Source organism: Anarrhichthys ocellatus, unplaced genomic scaffold (genome assembly GCF_004355925.1).
Source record: "Anarrhichthys ocellatus isolate YVR2014 unplaced genomic scaffold, GSC_Weel_1.0 scaffold9, whole genome shotgun sequence".
Taxonomy (NCBI): Eukaryota; Metazoa; Chordata; class Actinopteri; order Perciformes; family Anarhichadidae; genus Anarrhichthys; species Anarrhichthys ocellatus.
Genome location: NW_022280039.1, coordinates 610,170 through 633,052, shown reverse-complemented (window position 1 = coordinate 633,052; position 22,883 = coordinate 610,170). Strand labels below are relative to the sequence as shown.

Below are 22,883 nucleotides of genomic sequence, written 5' to 3'. Positions count from 1 at the left end.
TGTAATATATAGAGTTTATCCTACACATGCACACTTCTCACTTCAATGTATTTATTTTATATATTTATTATCTGGAGTTGAAATAAAGAGACATTTCCACACAAAATAATATGAGGATGAATGTAATATTTGAGTTGAATATTACAAATCTTCACTGATCAATTCAACATAGACCCACTTGTAATTCTTCGACATGTGAAGATATCAGATTACTAGTTGTTATTCATAGAGAGTTGAAAAGATCACATGTCTCAAATTCTTAGCATGTTTTCTCACACCCTTATAAGCCTACAAATCCCTGTGGCAAAGCAAAATAAATAAGAAATGGTTCTTGAGCTTGTTTTGGTCGGGTGCCATCTTTAAGCTTTGTACACAAGATTAAAGAAAATATGAACCCTTAAGCTAAGCTACAGCACAGCGACTGGTTCCATTGCCCCCTAAGCTAGTGCAGTGCAGATGCTTCACTACAGAAGAGATTTATCTCCAAACGCACATTATATGCTTTGCTGGTGTTTTCTTTCATAACAGGACTTTTTCTTTTTCTTTTCCTGATCCAACCAAGCAGTTCAGGTGTCACACTCAACCTCTGCCGTACTGTATATGTCAGGTATGGTGTATGTTAGTGGTGGAATGGTTCACAAGTTGAACAAACAGAACAGATTCATAATACAATCAGGTATGTTCTACATAGCTGCAGCTCATGTCTTTGTTTCACAATATTTTTTGCCACTTTTTTCCTCCAAATTTGGAAAGAGCGCTCTAGTAACTACACTGTCATGTAAATTCACTTTTGGCTATTACCTTCTACTAACTTTCACCCAGTTCCACCCAGTGGAAGTCGTTAGTGCAGAGACAAGAACGAGAACCCTTCATAGAGTACAGTCTTTATAACGCATATCATGTACATCTGTACAGTAAATAATGATTCAGTGTAAGTTCTCTTTAAATAACACCCCAACAATGAATGTAAAAATGTCTCTTGTGGACATTGATCGTGCAAAGTGTGTCACTTCATTTGCAACTTGTTTAATGTATTTGTATCCTGCAAAGGTTACAAAAGAAGTTATGAAAGTAATTTCGTTCTGGCGGTTCATTTGTTATCCCCTGTCTCCAAGGTTTTCACACCCAATTATCTCCTTAAAGTGATAAATATGTGTGCTGTGTGGCTGTGGCACCCTGATAATCACCTCTGCCTCTGATGATGCAGAGTGAGCTCAAACTTGAGTGTGAAAACTTTGAGATAATTACCACTATACAAATGATATATCAGTGCTAATTTGAAATTCGGCATATGGGTAGAAGTCTTTGTCACACATCAGTCATTTAAGTACCTGACCTGGTAATATAATGCCTCATTTCCACTGCAATGTACATCGCCTGTTACTACCATGCCATCATCTTTACTGCGACACCTGAATCCTTTCATTGGCAACTAAACAGAGGAACGTCTGCACTTCATTAACTGTACAGCATAGTCTACGTAGTGTATGGTCAAGTGTACAGTGTAGTGTAGTTTTGAAAGCTACCATTTTTTTAAATCTATTCACGGTAGTTTGGCTTTTTCAAAATGGCAGGTTTGTGCAGGATGTCCCGTGATTTGTGATGACAATTCTCTCTAAACAATCAGCAGGCTGCAGTGTTTTGACTCCATCTTCTGGTATCGGCTGGAGGTGGTACCAAAAAAAGTACCAGGTACTATACACAACTTTTGCCATATGGAAAACCAAAAAAAAAGCGAGTTGGGTGGAGTCATGTTGTACCATGAAGTGGGAGTGCGGAATAAGTAGATCGAAGGTCTTCATGTCAGATATTTACATGATGGGCACTTGTGTTATTGCGTCTATGGAATGACTCAAATTTCTTCGACATGCATTCTAAGTTTCTACACTATTGACCCTTCAGTAATTATAATAGTAACAATTTAAGTAAACTAAAATTGTATTCAACATTGTAGTTCAGATTGTAGTGCTGTCACTGTTTGGTTTGGGGAAGTGTTGGATCCAAAAGAAAGCACCAAGCAGTAAGCAGGATTAGAATTTCACAGTTTTGTTTAATCGAAAGCAGAGCAAGAAAATCTCAGGAACCCATAAACTTGAGTAAATGTAAACCTCCATATGTGGAGCAGAGCAAAAGTAACAATTAAGCAAATGACTACTGCGAGAGTGGAGGTTTGCATTTGCAGATACTGATGAGGTAAATAGTGGCAGCTTAGCAGCTAAGGCCCTGCCGGCACATGGGGGAAATGTGTCTCTCTGCTGGAACACACAGGGCCAAGGAGAAAGCACAGTGGGAAACTATAAACCCAGACAGGAGAGACAAAGACAAGTGGAGAGTCATAAGTAAAGTGACCTATCACAGTCACAGCTGTATCAAGCCTGTGGAGTCAGTGTTATTACTCTAGTACCAGTTTAGCTGGATACATTTCTTTATTGCCAATATCATAGTTTATTTCCACTGGGGTTGTAGCAGGATGCAAAAGAATGGGGTTTCAGATTATTTAGGAAATGGTGGTAGCCGAATACCGAATACCTACCATGATGATCAGGGTGGATCAATATACAGTATGGTGCTCTGATGACACATTACTTGAGCTCAGAAGTGCAGGTGAATATTTTGAATAGAGTGTAAGATTAATACATGGCACTGTCACAACAGATTAATTTACTTTTACTGGTAGAAGTTGGCATTTATCATCGCGGTGTGACAGAACTGGGTTGCAGCCATTCGTTTCCAGACTTTGCTGGTAAAAATGTCTGTACAGTAAATGGCCACCAGAGATGATGAAGCCAAGCATAGAGGTGGTCCAGACACCGCATTCACACTTTTTGGATTCAACAAAAAAATGATGACCTTGGAACCATGTAGAGCATGGTCTTTAAAGAGACTTGTGGAAAAGACAAAGCAGTAGAACATGCCATGAAGAACATTGTTGTTGACTGATTTAAACACAGCAGGGGGGGGTAAGAGATCCTAAAAGGCGTCATCAGCAGTTTGAATCTTCCACTCATTGCCTTCATTCATGAATGTGAGATGATTGACTTGCACAAGCCAAGCTTTAAAGTGAGATAAAAGGCACATGATAGTGTTCTTGGTGGTTACAGTGTTTAAAACTCTATAATCAACGTATACAAGAAATCTGTCCCTCCTGTGAAGAAGAACCCAGTGCCAGTAGGCAAAGGATGAACTTTGCCCTCTTAATGTATTTCTCTATGAGTATCATTTTTGGGCCAGCAAAAGAGTACAGTTTTGGCAGGATTAGTGCCTGGCAGAATTGAATGATCTGGGCAAACGTGGTCTCTCAATGTTTATTAAGATGACAGATTTGCATACTCAAAGAACACTACAAAGGTTTGTGAGATCCCCTAAGATAGTGATGATAGGAGAAGATTAGCATACTTTTGACATGTAACACAGTAGTGCTGGCTTTAATCAACAAAGAATCCCCAAGAGAGAAATGTGAAGGTCCCTTAATATTGTTCATCCAAGGCACTGGCTTCTACTTAGGACGGGTCGTCCTTCAATCAGAGGAGCGACGGTTTGATCCCCGACTCCGCTAGTCCATGTCGATGTGTCCCTATGCAAGACACTTAACCCCAAGTTGCTTCCGTAAGCCATGCCTACGGTGTGTGACTGTTGTATACATGTTAGTTAGTCCTGATGGGCAGGTGGCACCTTGCATGGTAGTCCCTGCCATCAGTGTATGAATGGGTAAAGAAACATGTAATATTAAATTATTTATATAGGCCATGTTGTTTTATTCCACAGTGCAAACAGCTTCTTGGATCCAAAGTCTACCAGCACCAAGGGAGGTTTCACTGGTTATACCAGAGGAGACTGCAGCAGGCTGAATGTCAGAGAACAGTCTTGTCATGTTCAGGCTGGGCACAGTACAAGCTGCACTTCACAGAGATGCAACTCAACACTTGATCTGGGATCATTAATCTTGTACTGCCCAGCTGCTTTGGGTCACCTTCTCCTTGACTGTTGAGTGACAAAGTATTTTCTGTCCAATTAATCTGATACAAACAGTTGCAGACTCAAATACCAATGAAATACAATTTGCATAGAGCAAATATCATAGAAATAAATCTTGCTAAATGCAATGTTAATGAATTCCACTTCTAAGTGTAGCTTTTACTGTGCTCACAGTTCTTACAATTTGAAACAGTAATAAATTAGATCAAATTAATATTCCATTTCCATAGAGGAGAATACTACAGAGCATTCAACTATTATCAATTAGTTTGTCTTTATTTTACCTAAAAACAATGACCTTACATAATACACGTTGCTTATCATATAGATGTATCCGAACATTAAAGTTATCAAATTCAGTTCAGAAATAGTTTTTATTGGAATAATCTTGATTAAAAAAATTAGAGTTTGGAATCCTAAATACTGTTTTAACCCTTACATGACCATACGGTGAGGTTTGTGCTCAAAAGTAAATTTGTACTGCCAGAATTGAAATTAATTTAAGTTTCAGTGTAAATCAGGTTTCCCTTTTTTATATTCTTTTTATTTTCTGCAATTGGCAGGGATCATCACATTGTAAACATTAACATTTTTTTATTTAATAGTGTTTTTCAAAATAACAATGAATTACAATGGAAATAATTAACATACCGCTGAAGTAAATTATTCCAGCTTTTGCAAATGGTTCCTTAACCATCAATGCTTGTTGACACTTCACACTTCACATTGTCCCATGTGGAGTAGAGGCTAGAAAGAACAATAAGGAGACATAATGCAAGATTGATTCCCACTCAGTGCCTGTGAGCATGCATTTGTTGTAATCAAACCGGGTATTATCATTACACCAATTTTGTCGAGCACAGCTTCCTAATCAAATCGCTACCTCAAATACAGCGCTGCTGACAACAAACTCTATTTCCTTTAATCGATAGAATTAGCAGGGTGTTTGTTCCATCCATCCACAGAGGAGAATGGCTTTCATTTGGACCATTGAAACACTCGTCTCTTCTCGAGTGTGTGTGCAGCAAAGATGAAGCGTGTCCTTTCTAAAGACAGAAAAGCTGCCTCCGAGAGAGAGAAGCCAATGTTGCATGAAAGGGTTTAAGAGGGATTTTGGTAATATGGACTTGCATTGCTCGTGTCTATATTTCAAGAAAAAGTGACCAGTACTGTGTTAGAATTACTTGCATGGCCTGTGAGAATTTATTAGGAACTTTCAAGGGTGAGATGTCTTCTGCGTCCTTCAAGCTTGATTCCCCCCCCCCTCTCAATGGAAAACACAGTCCTTACAACAATGAATTGTGAGGCAGCATTCAGCGGCTATCCTCTTAAATCCAGCATTTGTATTCCTGTCATACTATATTCATCTGGTAGAAACTAGATAAAGGCACTTGTCCCTGCAGATCTGGCTATTAACAGTTCTAATCACATTAGAGATGCATCCTTTATTCGACTGCTCACCTTTTTATCATTACTTGTCATACTACTCTATAACAAAAAACTGGATCAACGAGAACAGCACCTGCAGCCAAGTTTTCTTGCTGAACTAATTAAAGAAACAGAACGTTAGAGGGACAACGTCTCCGGGTGGTTTCTGGTGCAATCAGTGAGAAGCACACACAACCATTTACCCACAGCTGTGATGCTGTAAAAAGTATGGAATGTATGAACACTGGCTTGAGCATACATTCTAATCGGTCGGGCTGCATTTTATTTTGATTAAACCTTCACAGGAATTACCATGACAATATCAATAATCCAACACAGTAGGAAACACATTCCCAACTGAGCCAACAGCATCGCATCTTCTTTGTTTTGTTTTGTTCCACAATTTGGTGACAAAACCTGAGCTGTGGCACTCTGCACGCTGATATGAGACTCTGAAGCCAGGATGACAGATGTAACCATGACTGCAAATTGCTCAGCCAACATTTACTTTGGCAGATGTGCCAGCCCAGTTTCAGAAAGGCATGAACAAATGTGCACCGTGTAGTGAGTGCATGATTATAAGACTTGGCAAATTGTGTTCACAATATAAGGGCTTGTTGTGGGTCATTATCCGACTTCTACGGAGAAGCATGTCGGATGGGACCAATCTGATACTGGATATGTAACTGCTGGCTACCCAGTTGGAGACTCCTTCGTATTTAACACGTTCTCAAATTTAAATAGATATAAATACAGCAGGTTCAAAAAAAACGTTGCCAGCAGCTATTGCTAATTCAATGATCTTCAGAACATTATCCAAGAATTCAAGGAGAATTTGAGAAAGAATCCACGCTAATTTGAAAACATGCGTGATGTAAATTTCATTAAGGCATTATCGTCAGAGCCTCATTTTAATCCTGTCCAATGTGGCTCTATTTTATTCAATTTCCCCGCAGCTAGTATGCTGATTTAATTAGCTTCCAAATTAAGTTACGGAAGGGATGGTAAAGCTATCTGCTTCCCTGATTCAATTGGGTGGTTTTTAGTGTCCCCCTCCCTCCAAATATAGCCTTGATGTACAGGTCTGCTTGGAACCTGTGTAATGTTAAGTCTTTTGTTTTCATTACCCAAGGAAGCCATCTTATCCTCCAACACCACGTCCTGATCCTCATCTCCCTCTCTCTACCTCTGCCCCTCTCACTCCCTCTCAGCTACCGGAGGAAGCATTTATCTGTTTTATCTTGGGATGAGTGATTCATGAGTCTGCAGCAGCGCCTGCTGTAATCGTGGGATCTGCAGGAATTGTCAGAAGCTCTTGTACTTAAATCAGTGCAGCAGAGATTGGGTCCAATGTGTTCTGCATGTGTATCTCGTGGTTTCAGAGTGTCTCTAAGCCATCTCCTGACAAGAAAGGTATCCAATGTTTAAATCAGACATCTTTATGTTTTGTGCCCAGGAGAGTGTGGCCTGCACTTACGCATCAGCACTACATGCAGTATCCTTCAGTATTAGAGCTAAGGCTCTGTAGAAAACTGGACATTGATTCATTTTAGGGTAATTATAATATTGCAAAGACCACCTATGTCCATACATTTTATCTGTTTTGCAATTCCATGGTTCCCCTATTCATTGCGTGTGAAGCACATCATGCTGTTGTGTGTGCGTGTATGTGAGCACACGTGTGAGAATTCGATATGAATATTTTATAGACCATGTGGGAAGCAGGAAAGGGGAGAGAGGAGCAATGATGAGCTTGTAAGTGCAGCAGCCAGAGTCGTAAACGATTTTATTTTTAACTCACCTCTTTGTAGGACCTTTAAAAACCTGTATCCTCATTTTCAGAATGGGAACACCATATATTAGATCATTAAATCATTTCACATTTTACACTTGCTTAATATTCCAACAGGAATCTTTTTTTTTTTCCCCTCCAGCAAGAATTATAGATTTGATTTCAGACAAAATCACACCGGGAGAGAGACTACTTTAGATTGTATCAGTGAGTAAGTGTCCATCACATGTGTAGTCAAAGTGAGCATTAAACAGAGTGTGAAATCCCCCAAGTCCCTTGCTAGTGCAGCGTCAAGGCTATTTTTTATGCACATAGATCCCTCACTTCACTCATGCTGACACAGTATGCAACTCTATAAATGCTGTTCTCCTTGCTGTAATAGCTCCAAATGATCCAGACCACCATGGTTGATTTCCTTCCTGTTCCTCTTGCCATGGCCAATTCCCTTCATCGGTCCTACAGCCATTTAGACTTAACTTGACATGCTGAACTGAGGCTACATCTGTTTTATGGCCGTGTGCTCTGAGGTGGCCATTAGAACCTCAGGTAGTAATGTTTGTGCTTTAATGTGCTGCGATGCATTGGCTTTGATGGAGCGCTGCCTTTGTTATGGAGAAAAGAACAGGAATTAAATAATAGTTTTATGTTTTTTTTCTAAAGCACTCAAGTTATTTTGTTAAATTATAGATGAAGAACAAGATGTCTACAAAACAAAAACGTTGACGATGCACTGTGTTACTGTTGCAAGCTTTTACAGGAGAGGGTTACTTTTCTATACAGACTTTAATCAAATGTTAGCATTTATAATGATACATGACACTGCCTCATTGATGCTTGTACCTGAGACTGATGGTGATGCCATACGTTTTGCAGGTATTGGGTCATAAACCAAGGTATTTGGCAATTGAAATGTTTGACCAACAATATTAAAACTCATTCTAAAGGGGCACAAGAATATCTGTACCAAATTTCACATCAAAACCACATGTGTCAACCTCATGGTGGCACTAGAAGAAATCCATCCGATAGGTATTCAGGTAGATATTTAACTGGATGAAATGAAAATGATGACTTACTGGTGGCAGTAGATTAAAAAACCAGGGAATCACCAGATTAAGGATTCGTCATCTGGGCACCATTGATATCTGTTCTAAAGTCCATGAACAAAGCAGTGGATCAATGGAGCGACCACCAGACAGACAGTGGCATCCCTAGAGCCATGCCGCTATCATGGCTAAAAATGTGTAACAGCACTGTGAGCGCCGTGTTTTTGAAAAAAGAAATGAATTCTGGTCTTTGCAGATTGCCTGGGGTTATCTACATGCAGGTGCCATTCATTATGTGTTTAAGCATATTAGACATACTGTGACTATGGGGAAAATGTCACTGTTTTTAGACAGAATAACAAAGAATTTAATTTCAGTTACAAGCAGCACTGCGTCATGCAAGTGTGCTGGCATGAAGACTAGAGTGAAGAGGAGGTTGGGAGGGGGAGGATGTTCAATGCATAGCGAAGTCCTTGCTATGGTGAAACTGTTTGGCTTACAAATTTGTGTTCTTGCCACAATATTGCAATTCAGTGTGAGTCACTGCACGGTGCTTTTCCCGTATTTATATCCCCAGCATTTTGGCTTTAAGATGTGCCTTAACCAGCCAGCCAGCTGACTCTCTTAATGTCCTGCCGAAACAAGTCATCCTGCTCTGTAAAAAAGACATCTATCCTTGTGTCAAGACAGCTCATTCGTTTCTGTCAGCAGAGTGCATTTGATTCACATTCCACATTTAGCACTTTCAAAAACATTCTGTGTAAGTCAAATTTGAAAAGGGAAAATGTCTTGAGTTCATGCAGGAATGTGGTTCCACACTGACTGGCCTTGGACAATATGATGCAGCCATGAGGGGACTTCATCTCTATGACATTTCCTTTACTGTACTCAGTGCTCCTGAATCGCACTTCAGACTGTCTGCTCACCAGGCTTTCACAGTGTGAGATCTCAGCAGGCATTTATACCTTCTGACATCCCCCAAACCCATGTGGAAACACCGGTCACACAAAAGGTGTCAGAAAGGAGATTCGCTGTGTGTGTGTGTGTGTGTGTGTGTGTGTGTGTGTGTGTGTGTGTGTGTGTGTGTGTGTGTGTTATTTGTGTGGTGCGTTTGCACTATGCTGAAATTTAAAGGACTTACAATTTGTTTCACAATGTGCAACTGACTTTAATCTGATGAGGTGAAAACTACAATAATAGTGACAGTGACAGTTATTCAAACTATCAAGTTACCCTGAAATTAAGTTATACATTTCCAAACGAGACATTGACCAGCCCGTTCTTATTGCCGAGGTGTCGAATACAGGCGCTTTGTCACGCCCCTCAACTTATGATACTGACGCACAAGGCACTCACCGGACTTCCAGTTAGCAATAATCAATGTAAACTCACCAGCATCATTATTAGACGCTCAAAGAAAATGCTCTGGGAGTGTGATGACATAAAGACCGAAAAACTGTCACAGGGCGGGTGGACGAGTCTGTTAAACGCAGGACTTTCAACCAAGAGACTTGTGTGAATCCAACAATGTGTTACAGCTTTTGTGTCACTTAGGCCACCTGTGTTGTGTTTAAGTTTAACTTTCACGTAACAAACAACTGATTGTTTCCTGTCCATGTTTTAAGCTTCATTTTTACTTTGGAAACAAGTCATTTGAACCCAAACCCTGATGCTGTTTCTTAAACCTTACTAAGTAGTGGTGTCACTACACAGTGTGATGTGATGACAAAGGCTCCGCGTCAGTATGTGACGAGTTGTGGTGAGAACATGTTCTATTCTATCTATTCATTCCATATAATTAACTTGTAAACTGAGGCACACACAAAACCTTTGTTTGTTTTTGTTTTATCATTATAAAGAAATTGTTTTTCTATCCATTCGTGGGTGGAAAGGTGTCCCTTCTGAAAATATTTAAATTTGTCGATCGGCAAGCTGTTTGCTCTTGAGACACTTTTTTTTTCTCTTTAATTAATTTTTACCAGCAGCTATTTATAATCAGCACTCTAGATTGTAATAAGTCATTACAGCGTCTTTGTCCAACAGGCTAAGTCTATGAAGGGCTACCGGCTGTTTGTTTTCTACAGTAATAAACAAAACAAACAAAATAATGAATATGAGTCTCAGGCTAATTAGTTTGGGCTGATGTTATTGCCGAGGAGGGCTGGAAGTATGCCACAACCTATTTCAGTACTGTTCACTTTCACTTTCCTGGGTCTGGGACAAGAATGTGCTTTTACACAGGAAAAGTCATACATGTCACACAACAACCTCTCAAGCTCAGCGACACTCAGCCTCCTGGTTCATCTCAGTGAACTGGCTCAGCCAGCTCACCTCTGTGAGGAATGGCACATTTTTTTTAAACTCAGAAAGGTGTCATGACACAAACAGGCTTTTCTTTGCACTCAGTCGAGATGTGCTGTAGTCAGTCAGCCATTTGTCTGAAAATTGTCCACCTTCAGCTTCATCCTTCCTTTTATAGTCATGTTAGCTTTGCTTTTCAGGATACGTGGCTTTTCTGAAGATAGTAGGCTTTGCAGCAGTACAGAATAGCCTTTCTTGGCATGTTGTATGTAGAACTATGTTCAGATGGCAGGCATATCTGACATCTCTTGTTAAAGTTCATGCAAATGGGACTCAGATTCAGTCAGGACACTTCTTCTTTCACCAAAAACACACCATTCCACCGTTCCCTCCATGTGAACCAAAGACATAACCTGTGAACATTCACTGGGATCGTGGTGTCTGGTCTATTTACTCTGTACTCCACAGTATGATTGGACATCAAAGAATACACTGTGACTGTGTTGATGATTTACCTGTTAGAAGAGTGACTACATTAAATGTGCATTCTTGTCTGTATATCTTACCCAGTGTCCCACATTAGTAGGTTTCCATCCTGGTCATCGGGGGCTAGAACTGGTACAGTTGAACCACATTGAGTATTACCACAATATCTTGACTTTCAGTGTTGGTCAAGCTCCAGAAATGTTGCATCTTTCGTAAGACCGTCCCTTCCTCCTAAATGCCCAATTAACCGCTCCATTCTTCGATGCAGACTTTCTTTTAAAATGTGGATTATTTACTTCATGTTAAGCAACAACATGAGGTTTACATTGCAAACTGTTTTAGTATGATGTGGTGTCCCTGCGTATGACTAGCTACAGGTTGTTCAATAGCAATGAAACAGGGTGTTTTTCAAGCTTTCTCCACAGCTTTAAACTGTAATGATAGCTGCCCTGTTGAGGCCTTGATGGGCCGTAGCACTGTTCTCCTCTTTCCTTTGTGAGTTGTGCACATTCAATTCAGAATTATGCACCGTGACCTAGGAGAATATACAGAAAGTATAAACACACACATATTCAATGTCCCACAGGCTTTGACGATTGGATGAGTCTTCAGCAGATAGACAGTATAGCACAGCTGGAGGGGGAATGTCAGCAGGATGCCGTGTATGCAAAATGTATTCATAAAAAGGGAAACTGGGCCTTGTTCGGCTCCTTATGACGCTTCCTCTCACTGCATTAATCACTTTATCCTGCAATGGCAAAGCCACTTCAAATAGGGACACACAATTTACACACCAACTCTCTTCTTAATGAGCACGGGAGATGAGTGTTCGTCTGGCAGAAGTGAACAAGTTAATGTTAATGACGCTCTCTCACTTTTTGATGTGTAGCTGTATCGTTGGGAAAACTGGAGGCTTAGGTTTGAGCTACATGAATCTTGTTTTTAATCTCAGACACAGCAAGCTAAATCCTAAAATTGATTCTCATGGTTTATTTCTCTGAAACATGTATGCCATGGGAGTTCAGCGATTGCTACAAAGACTTCACACAGTCCTAGTTTGTCTGGGTTAACAGCTTGTGGAGGAGGGAATGGGGTTGAGAGTGTGATAGAAGAAAAAAACAGAAGATGGGGGCTGCAGGAGAGGCCTTGCTTTAACAAGCTTATCTCGCCCCCTAATTCAGTTTGGGCCATCAAAGTGTTGAGAGCTGCCGTCGCTAGGGGCGTTTGTATTTGTTTGACCGCTACCTGTGACGGCAATTAAAGGTTCCCCTTCAAGCCTGCCTTTGTTTTGGTGGCAGACTTGACTGCTTGAGTAGAATGAGATTACATCAACATTCTGCAGCTGGAGCATAATCAAAGCCTCACAATGCAAGATGTCATGCCCCTCTAAATCAACCAGGCATCCCCTGCCACTGTTTTTTTTTCTGCCCCGCTTTATCCAGTGGGTTTCTGTGACATTATTGTTGTTATAACAGAACTGCTGTTTAAAAGTATTGGTATACATCTCAGGAAAATATTCCAATCTGCTGCCGCAGCCTCATTCAGAGGCAGAAATGAGCATTACTTTACAAAAAAAAACAAAAAAACAGATGCAGAGGCTGCTACCATTTAAAGGAGAAACTTCATGAATATTGTATTCACAACAAATGAAGCATGCATATGTACTGTGCAGCATCTGCATAATTGCATACCTGTAACCACAGCATTGTTAAGAGTAAAATTATGTCTGCAAGCAAACTTGAATGCCTGCTGTCCTACTTTCATTAGCTTAACATCTCACAAATGGAGAACTGGGAGTTTATCCACTTGGATGCCTTTTTAGAAAGCCAAGAGTTTGCCTTGTACTTGCTAAGGCATGACTTTGTCTACATGTGTGTCAAGACCCAGGTCTATGTCGAATTATGTACAGAGCAGCGGGTCTGCACTTAAAAACACCCATCTAATACCCAGGGAGCAGTCCTCAATCTTAAAGTAGCTGGGAGAAAAGAGAAACCGTAACATTGCAGGCAATAAAGGTGCAATGTGGTGTGGTGTAGTGCGGTGTAGTGCGGTTTGGCGCAGCGATGACATGCATAGTGGTGTTCTGCAATGGGTCTGGGACCGGGAGGTAGAAGGAAACAGTCATAAATCATGCATTCGGTTTCTTTGCTTATTTGTTTAATCTACACAGATTCTTTTTTGTTTTGTCAGAGCCGTGTGACACAGTATATGTTGACCTATTACCAGGCCAATTATTGTGATGTATGGCTGCCTGCTTGTATGTGTATATTCAGCAGAAGAAATAAATCTGCATCCGTACGGTATATGTTTCTCTCTCTTGCGCTCTCTCTGCTTCTAAATTTTGCCACTATCTTCCCATGTGACAGCAAAATGCCAAGTGGCACACTGTTTTTCATCCTGTGTTGACTGTGAATCAGTGCTGCTTAGATGTATGCGATGCGTGAGACAGTATTACAGTGACATTTAGGCTATTAGCATTTAAGGGATGAAAATGCAGAAGGCAGCGCTATCAATTATTCACATCTTTTTATATTCATAAAAAAACAGCATGCTCTTTTAAAGAAAGTGAATCACATGGGAGGTTATGGGAATTGTACACCCTTAATTTGTCACATTATTTTTGATATTTAGAAGTAGTTTAGTTTTTTGTTGTGTACAAAACAACACCAACCATTGGCATAATGTGTTTGATGGATATAAAAGTATTTCTGCACTGTTTCCATTATGTGGAATAGAACTTGTAACAGAACACCTGCTGCTTTATGCCGATGAAAGCTCAATGGGAGTGACATGTTTATACTTCTTTATGTTCCATCCCAATACGAGCTGTATATCTGCACTTCTACACACCTTCCTCTCAAAGTTAAAATACATTATTCATTTGACATAATTAACATGGTGGACTTGACCTGTGTTTGACATTATTGCAGTATATTTTGCTGAAGCAAAGTGGGCCAGGTAAATGCGATGGAGCCATACTACTACTTATTCTTTCTGTCGTTCTTTTTGGGTTCATCTTAACCATGTTTTGAATCTCAGCCCAACAGTGTCGTGTACATTAACAAATAATAAAGCATAATTGAATCGAACAATTTCCATATAAGTAACAGTTTGTGTGTTTACTGCCTAGCATCCATGCATTGGAGATTGTTTGCAACAAATGAGAACCTATTAAAAATTAACCCAAATGGAGCGGCCTGGCTCTCCGAAGCTGCTGCGGCGTGTGATTTCTGTTTTGCTGAGGCGAGGTTGTGGACTTAGCCTTGTTGTTCAATATTCTGTGAATAATTGAAACTGACATTTTGCACCCAGTGTCTACATACAGTAAATCCTCTGATGACATCAAACGGAAAAAAAGATGCTGACTAGATTGTGCATCTCTGACACTTCTTTTACATGCTAAGTTTCTTGAGAAAGTTACCATTCTACGATCTCTCTCTCTGTGTTTCTTTCCTCTCTCAGGTGGACTTGCGTGTGGCTACCAAGGTCACAGGTATAATCACCCAGGGAGCTAAAGACTTTGGCCATGTCCAGTTTGTTGGCTCATACAAACTGGCATACAGTAACGATGGAGAGCGGTGGAAAATATATCAAGATGAGAAACAGGGGAAGGACAAGGTAAGAAGCTTTCACAGCCCATAATGACCACCATCAAACAAAAAACACACAGTATTATTAGGTCACTTCTACCAACGTTAACTGAGAAATCGGTTAATCAGATTAAACACATATTTGTTGTCATGTGCACATAGTAATCATATTGAAAAATACTGTAGAATCATAAATGCCTGCCCGTGGGAACTGAGTACTGAAGGTTTTGAATTATATATCACATCATGAGGAAAAGGGGCATTCTGGGTAGAGAGAACTAACAGAAATAATGGCTGAGGAAAACACAGAGCTGCAAAAGGTGTGTTTAGTATTACGCGTGAACATTTCCTTTTCAGGACCTGTCTGTTTCTCCTTTCCACTTCCCTTCAGCATTTTCTTATCTGTGGCTCAAACTGAACCTGCCTGGTCTGTCCTACTGCCTCTCTCTGCTTTGGGATCAGATAAGACTGTGCTGTCAACCTGGCCCGGCCAGTACTGTGCTGAAAATGTTGTTTACGGCCCTTCAACAGAGTACATGTCCATTCCAATCGCCCACGACTACAGAGACAGAGCAGGGCTGCAGCAGCCTCTCTGCTGATATCAGGAGGGCTGCAGGCAGTGTTACAGCTAAAGCTGAAGCCCCTTGTCTTTCAGATACTGGTGGCAAGAGAGGCAGTGTTTACTTTTCCCTGTTTTGTTATTGAACGATAAGCCAAACCTCTTCTGCTTATTCATGGCCTGCTCAAGTGTTGACTATGGTAAATCAAGAGATCTAATTAATACATGTGTTTGGCACAAAGCAAATACTGTAGAGGTGCTTTAAAAATAATTCACGGTATTACGAGATCATGAACAGTATTAAAAGAGTTGTAGTTGTGAATTTTATTTTGTGAACAAGTGTAAAAGTTTGCACCGGATTAATCAAATCTGAGTGCCCTGAGACCCATATTTTGTATTTGATTCATAATTGAAGATCAATTGATTTTGATTGCGCAATATTCAATCTTCAATAAATATTTGCACTCATTCATTTAGGCATGCACATTTATTTCACACATTTAAAAATAATAACATGATATGAAAGCATTTGTGGATAGTCTTCAAATGGCTTGAAATCCTTTACTCTTTAATTTGCCGTCATACTTGATGTCATGGTTCACCTGCAGTCCATGCCTTGCAGTCTGCGCACAGAGAAGCATTAGCTATGATGTTGGGCTTTCTCATAAATACTGATTCTGAGCAGTTTGTAAAGGTTGGTGGGTAACTTCAACTGCCATTTCAAAATTAGACTTTTTTTAAAGAAAGGCTTTTTATTTCGTTTGGCTCAATGTGGTCGACCTAGAGCTGAAATATGACAGCACCTTGTTAAGTCACATAACACCCCTCAATAGGCTCATGTCAATTCATGCCCGTATCCTTGTTTAGGAGCCAGTGCAGCAGCCAATGTCAGCAGATATTTTCCCATCTCTGCAGTTCACATTCCTTGCTTGAGGAGTTTATAATTTCAACACCCACGATTATCTTTGGATACGGGCCACTGCATGCTCAGCATGATTTTCACTCGAGCAATCTCAATACTGAGTACTGGATGACTTTCGAAGGCCCGGCAAGCATCAGCTGAGATAACAAAGGGAAGGAGAAGAAAAGTCCTGGTGGCTTCTCGGGACCCTGTTATGTTTATATGTTTTATTTCTAAATCTCATTTTCAGAGATAACTCAGTGGGGAGCGGCACTTTCGTCAAGCTTAAAATATCATTAAATAAGATGCAAGCCATTTCTATAACCATCTATTGCATCCGTGTTTTTTTTGCTTTATACGTCAGAGCAAAACCAGGGATAGGCAGTCAATCTGAGTGAGTGTGCTCTGTATTAGAGGGCAGGCGTGTTAAGCAAGGCTTCTGAGAATGTCAATCAGTTTGTCCCTAGACGGAGCCAAGGGGCTGCTCAGATGTATGATTCTTCAAGGTGTTTCCCCCCTTCAGACAGCTGAAGCAGCTATTAATGCTAGAGGACACATTTGGCTGTTGGACTCCCAAGGCTCCTCCTGCCACACCACAATGCTTGACTTGACAGGAATATACTGAGAACGTGTGAGCGTGTGTGTGTGTGTATGTCTGGGTGTCTGGTTCGGGCACAGTGGTAGAGGCTTGTAAGTATTCTTCTCAGCTCCCCCCTCCAGCTCCTGTGTGGCAGAGGCTGCAGGCAGTTAGATCTAGATTGAGAGAGGAGGCGCTGTCAGAATACAGATGTTGTCACACAGTGAAAGCACACACACAACAGTATCCCTCTACAAAATCCATAGAGAACCTTGTTTGCCTTTTCTTCACACATAAATCCCAAATACCCGTGTACCGCACTTGTGACTGAGACAAGTAACAACATAGTCCATTGTTTGAACATAATTAAACTGTAATACACTTCATAATTACACATATTGGCTCGGCTGCATTCCCACATGCACACACCGAGGTCACTACACTGACCAGTCCTACATCACTGTTCTTTCCTGGATGTCAATATTTACACTGTTCATGGGGGCAGTCAAGCACAAAAGTAATTGATTTATGCTTGATAGAGTTTCACTCAGGTGACACAGGGTTAATTAGCCATTAGAGCCCTCAGTTCCCTCCAGGTCAGAGGGTAACGCATGTTAGATAGCTGTGAATACAATCATGTTAAGAGCCACCACTTATATTCAGTCTTTTTTTGCAGTCATGTCAAATGTTGGCTGCGACGTATCATGTACCTCAGGATTAGAAAAACGCATAACTAGAATACATATCTCCATCCTCTTTAAATAAGTAGTTATGCATTGCAGGTACAGTTCAGTAACCGGCTCCTCTCGACCTTTCAATGAAGACGTGGCCGAGTTTCCTTGGTATCATTTTGGCCGCCTACGCTATCATGAGGACAGAGAGCATTTCAAAGAGATTTGAGTGTCCTGCTCCCTTGACCTGTGCAGCATGTTTAAATAATGCAGCATGGGGGGCACTCGAGGCCTGCCTTAGTGATGTCTACCCATGACTCTAGCAGCCCAGAAAATCAATAGGTGGGAGCAGAGTTTTGGCCACTGGGTCAGGGTGAAGACACACACAGAAATGTCCTGTAGACCTGTGTCTCTGGATAAAATGATTATGCTTGGGGGCGATGAAGTGAGACTTACTCTCAACCACTTCCACATATTTGACTAAAAGATGAGAAAGTCCCTATGTTGTGTGTATTTTTAAGTCTGCTGGCTTGGATTTTTGTTGTTGTTTTGGACTAGCGGTGCTGTATAACTTTGCCAACAGAATCCAACTTAAACTATGGAATTAAAATGAAACCCAGCAGCATTGCCATAGTACTTAATTTTCCAAAGGTTGGGAGTTAGCCTTTGTTTTTGATCCAACTCAACCAGTGTGCATGTGGATGTCTATTTACTAAAGTGTTACAGGACAAAACAAAAGCAGGAGTGCTTTAGTGCTTTTCTAAAACTAGCTATCAATAATTCAGTTATCATAACTGATTGCTTGCTAATACATATACTTTTAGCACATTTTCAGTTACAACAAATAGCAGTGTTGTAACATTTGATCCACAGAAAGAGTTCAGAAGCAGCTTTGGCTTTGTAACTTTGACAATGAATTTGAGTATAATATATATCACTAGATGGTCACAATATACAAACTCTGAAGTTCCTGCAACACACCCCACACCCACGAATCTGATCAGGAGAGGGGGATCCATCAAGGCAAGGGGTTTATCCATTTACCAATAAATAAACATAGAATTTACAAGTTTTGAATTATTCTTGATTATAAACATATATGGCATACTTGTGGAGCTTGCAACCATTGCTAATATGGCAGCAACCACTGTTTAAAATGTGGCTTTTATAGAGCTTGGCTCTGGTTGAAATATGTGTAATTGTCTATGTTCAGTGTAGTGCATCAACATGACATACAGTGTTTTGTGCTGACTTTCTTACCTATTTATATTTACCAATATGTTGAGGATGCCTTAATCTGCTCATCACTTTTCTGTTTTTGTCTTCCAAAACAGCATTTGTCTTATTGTTGTGATTCTTCACACATCCTGTTCCAGACAGTTTATTCTAGAGGCACTGCCTCGGTCACTGTGCAGGTCCCCAGACAGTCTAGGAGAGATTCTTGTCATATTTCAATCAGCTGCTGCTCTCATGGTCTTCCTGTCCTTCCTTTTATATTGTGCTGTCATGTGCCCTGGTTGTCACATTACAGTTGTGGCAACACTCTTGGAAATGACACATTTCTCGCTTCCCGGTGTCAAATGTTGCAGTTCTGAAATACAATGAAAAGTGAAAAGAACAACAGAAACTGGTAGCCTTGCAGACCCTGTAACAGAATATCCAGCTCTATTAAAACGCCCATGCTTCTGTCAGCTTGTATGCCAGCTCAATAGAAGGTGCAACATGGCCCCATTCAGACAGATTCATGTCTATAAAGGTTGTTGTTTTATGTGTTTTTTCTAAGACACAGTATACTTATTGCTTGTTGTGGTTTCTTTTTATTATTGTAGGGTTTGAGTTTTTATCATTACATCAATACATCTGGAGCCTGTTTCATCAAATCTGCAACATGGAGAATGTAATTTGAAAAGCAGAAACGGTGTTGAAAATGAAGCATTTTAAGTTCTCTAATGTGGATTTTAAGTTCACAGAAAGGAGCAGAGGACATATAGTGAAAGAGGGAGAAATGACAGAGAGGGCAGAATGCCATGTGATGTAATGTTGTTTGCTTGTCTGCAGATGCAAACCTTGTCTGAATAAAATAATTTCATCTATTAATATAGATGAAAAGCAGGAGAGAGAATGGGTTTCACTGCAGGAGGAAAATGATGACAAAGAATGTAGGACGAAAAGGTGGCCTGCAGCTGTTTGTGTTAGACATGTGAAATAAGGAAAATAATGAAATCGTACACCTGTCACATGATTAAAGCTTAAGGTCTACAGTAAGAGTAACTCACAAAAGCACAGAACATGACAGAATAAAGAATTAAGCGAAAGTGGTTGTATTAATGGAAACACGTGCTAGGAAGAGGAAGCAGAGGTTTGATATCTCGTCACATTATTGCATATTGATCAGGCCAGGTATAAGTCCAGCTGCCACTGGATAAATAAATGGTCCATAAAATAATCTATTACAGTGTCTGTAAAGCTTCATGCTACGGCTTCTATAGAATCTGAGCAATACTGTATCCTTATTGTCTTACCGATTCCTCTTCTCAATTTCTATTTGTAATTACTTAGGAGGTTTATCCAATTGAATTTTTCCAGTTGGTAGTGTATTTAAAGTAGCACTTCCCCCAAAATCTCTTTTTAGTTCAAATATGGCAAAAACTAAATGCTTGTACCATTCTCCTTCAAGCACAGAGGTGATCTTTAATTTTAGGAAATATGGCGTATGAATATTCTACAAACTCTGAACAATTTCCCTCAAATCCTTCATGTGAGTTTTTGGTGCTTGTCCATTGTTTTTAGCACTTGTTGGAGTGAAACCTCCTTTTAAACACTTTAAATGCAAACCTTCTACTGTATGATTATTTGAAAGATAATTAGTTGAAGCTTACCTCATCCTCTGTGTCCAGCACCTGCTTGGATGTGGCCCGCTGATTTTTCTTTCCACTCCAAAGTGAGTCCCATTACATCCCAATTACGCAGGCATAATCACGTCTGTTTAATTGAAATGATCATATCCTTCAACGAAGCAGTCCCTGTAGGTGCATTTCTTTCTAATATACTTAATTTCACTGTCTATTAAGCAAACAACAACACAAAGCTTCTTATAATCAAAAATTGAGCGCACGTCCCAGTAAGACAATTAGCTTATTTGTATCTTGCATCCAGTTACCCCTTGAACTGTTTTCTTAAGGCGAATCTAAAGGCTTTTAAATGTCATCAAATTGGTATAAGAGTGGCGCAGACACTGAAATCTCTCTGTTAACGACTTGAATGTTGACCCTAAATTAGATACCACTGTTTGTTTTTTTTAGCACTTCAGTGAAGGATATGCCAGTGGCTACATAATCAGAGCGGTGCGTTGATCCATATCAGTCTGTAGCACAATATGTTATGAGTTGTCAAGAGCCAATACTGGAGAAACACGACTTTCCCTTTATAGCAACATTTCTGGCAACAACCAAATCCTTTTATCAAACGCCAGGTTTAAAAAAAAAACATGAAGGAAAATAGACCAACAAGCATAAGGTGCATGTTAATGACACCACTTAGTAAGCAGGAGAAACAACAGTAGATGTCTGTCACTAATTGTGGAGGTGGGACTTCCAGCTGTGGCGCACACAATTTTCCCCTCGGGGGAAACTGTTGATGTGCTCACATGTGTGGTGGGTGAAAGAAAATAACCACGAATAGGACTGAATTCAGAGAAAGTGTTGTTATTGTCAGTGTTTGGATTGAAGCTCTGATTGGCTCAACTTCATTCAGAACCTGTTCATGCATGAGACCTTGAAGGCAATTGTCTGGAAAAACCAGGCCAGAAATGCACCACGAATGTTCTGCACCTGCCTCTCAGTAACAGTGCGTTAGATTTGGTTTCTGTGGTAATTCACTGAAGATATTTTTCAGTTTTCACAATGTATTTCTTGGTGTCAAGCACACCAAAATGTGTCTATAGTTTCAAAATGAATAATTCCTCCATGCTGCTGTCTTTAAAGGTATTCCAAGGGAACTTTGACAACGACACACACCGAAAGAATGTGATAGATCCACCCATCTACGCTCGACTCATCCGGATCCTTCCCTGGTCATGGTACGGCAGGATCACTCTGCGTGCAGAAGTACTCGGATGCACAGAGGAAGAGTGAAGTCCTTTTCTTCCATCTTTATTGCCATTCCCCCTTGTCCCTTGGCATACTGGAGTATCTCACCCGGTATTTCAAAAATGAACTGTGCAACCTGTAAAAAGAAATCAATTTCAAATGGATTTTTCAAGAATACGTGTTTGGTTGTGGTGGGTTGCTGTTTGTTCTTTTTTGTACAATGATTTAAAACCTGCCCTTGATCACTTTTGTCTTTCAGTTTCCTCCTTAAAGCGTGATCTTTCTGTCTTTTTATTCTTCTCAAGATTTACCATCCTGTTTGGAATTAACTTCTGTAATATACGTGGGAGGGGCGGGGTGGAGTCGGAGAGGGGTTCCCCCTGTGGTTTTAACTTGTTGCCATGGAAGCTATTGTACAGTGTCACTTTTTAACAAAGATGTGAAATCTGTCTGCCGTGCTTCATTGGACATAATTAACCAACTTCATACCATAACTAGACTGTCTAAAATACCATGTAGAGCTCACACATTATTATCACTCTCTCAAACATATTTTGACTTTAATTACGACACTTACTCAAGCCATGCTTTTACCCTAATGGACACTGGCATTACGACATCAATCAAAACACTATTAATGCTCTTGTATTATATGTAAAAGACTAAGAAATTGCATGGTGCGTGAATTATAAATGTATATTCTGACAAATCATTTAAAACCTCCAGCCCTGAGAGCAATGGCTTTGATTTAGGGACCTATTTTTATGTGCATTTTTAAATAGTTCTGAAACATTACAACACACTGCAAAAGTTTACTGACGATAACTGATATGTGAGACAATAAACAAGCACTGCAGTTAAACGCACTGCAGCCCTGACGCTGAGGCTTGAAGGCTGTCTCCAGCTGAATTGTCTCAAAGCTCTCTTAAGGAGTTCCACTTTTTATTTGTCCTTGATTATCACTACACTTTTTCTAAGATATTTGGAACTATTGTTTGTGCTTGTTCTATTTTGTATTTATTTTGATTTATTTGTCTCAGCTGTCAGACGCATAAATTCTGTGTTTATTGTCTGTGTTGTCTTGGAGATCTAAGTTGTATAAATTACAAAGCTCAGGATAGATACCATTCATAATAATAACCCACAAATGAATCATTTTTGGCCACAAAAAATCTGTATCATTATTGAAAGAAAATGTAAAATGAGTGAACGCAGCTATTTAAATCATGTCCATATATGCATAATCCGAATATTGAAAGCAGTCTCGTATTTTCTTTAATACCTTTGATATGATAAATGATAATTAATGTCTTTTTCAACACAGAGCAAATGTCCAAGATTGATAGTATATTAATATGTTTCACTATCTCAAAACCTACAATGATAACACCACTGAACTCTTAACTAATATGGACAGACTGTTTATTTCTGGAGATCTAATCTTTATCATCACGCTGGATGAGACATGA

At 40.0% G+C, this 22,883-nt stretch overlaps 1 protein-coding gene across 2 annotated transcripts in view; it reads left to right on the top strand.

Moving 5' to 3' along the window:
* Positions 1–22,575, top strand: part of edil3a (EGF-like repeats and discoidin I-like domains 3a) — a 97,436-nt gene extending 74,861 nt beyond the window's left edge. For both annotated transcript variants that reach the window (XM_031849628.1, XM_031849627.1), the window contains exons 9-10: positions 14,491–14,646; positions 21,310–22,575. In XM_031849628.1, the coding sequence (XP_031705488.1) occupies positions 14,491–14,646; positions 21,310–21,459 (306 nt within the window). In that variant the 3' untranslated portion in view covers positions 21,460–22,575. The remainder of the gene's footprint in view (positions 1–14,490; positions 14,647–21,309) is intronic.
* The last annotated feature ends 308 nt before the right edge of the window (positions 22,576–22,883 follow it).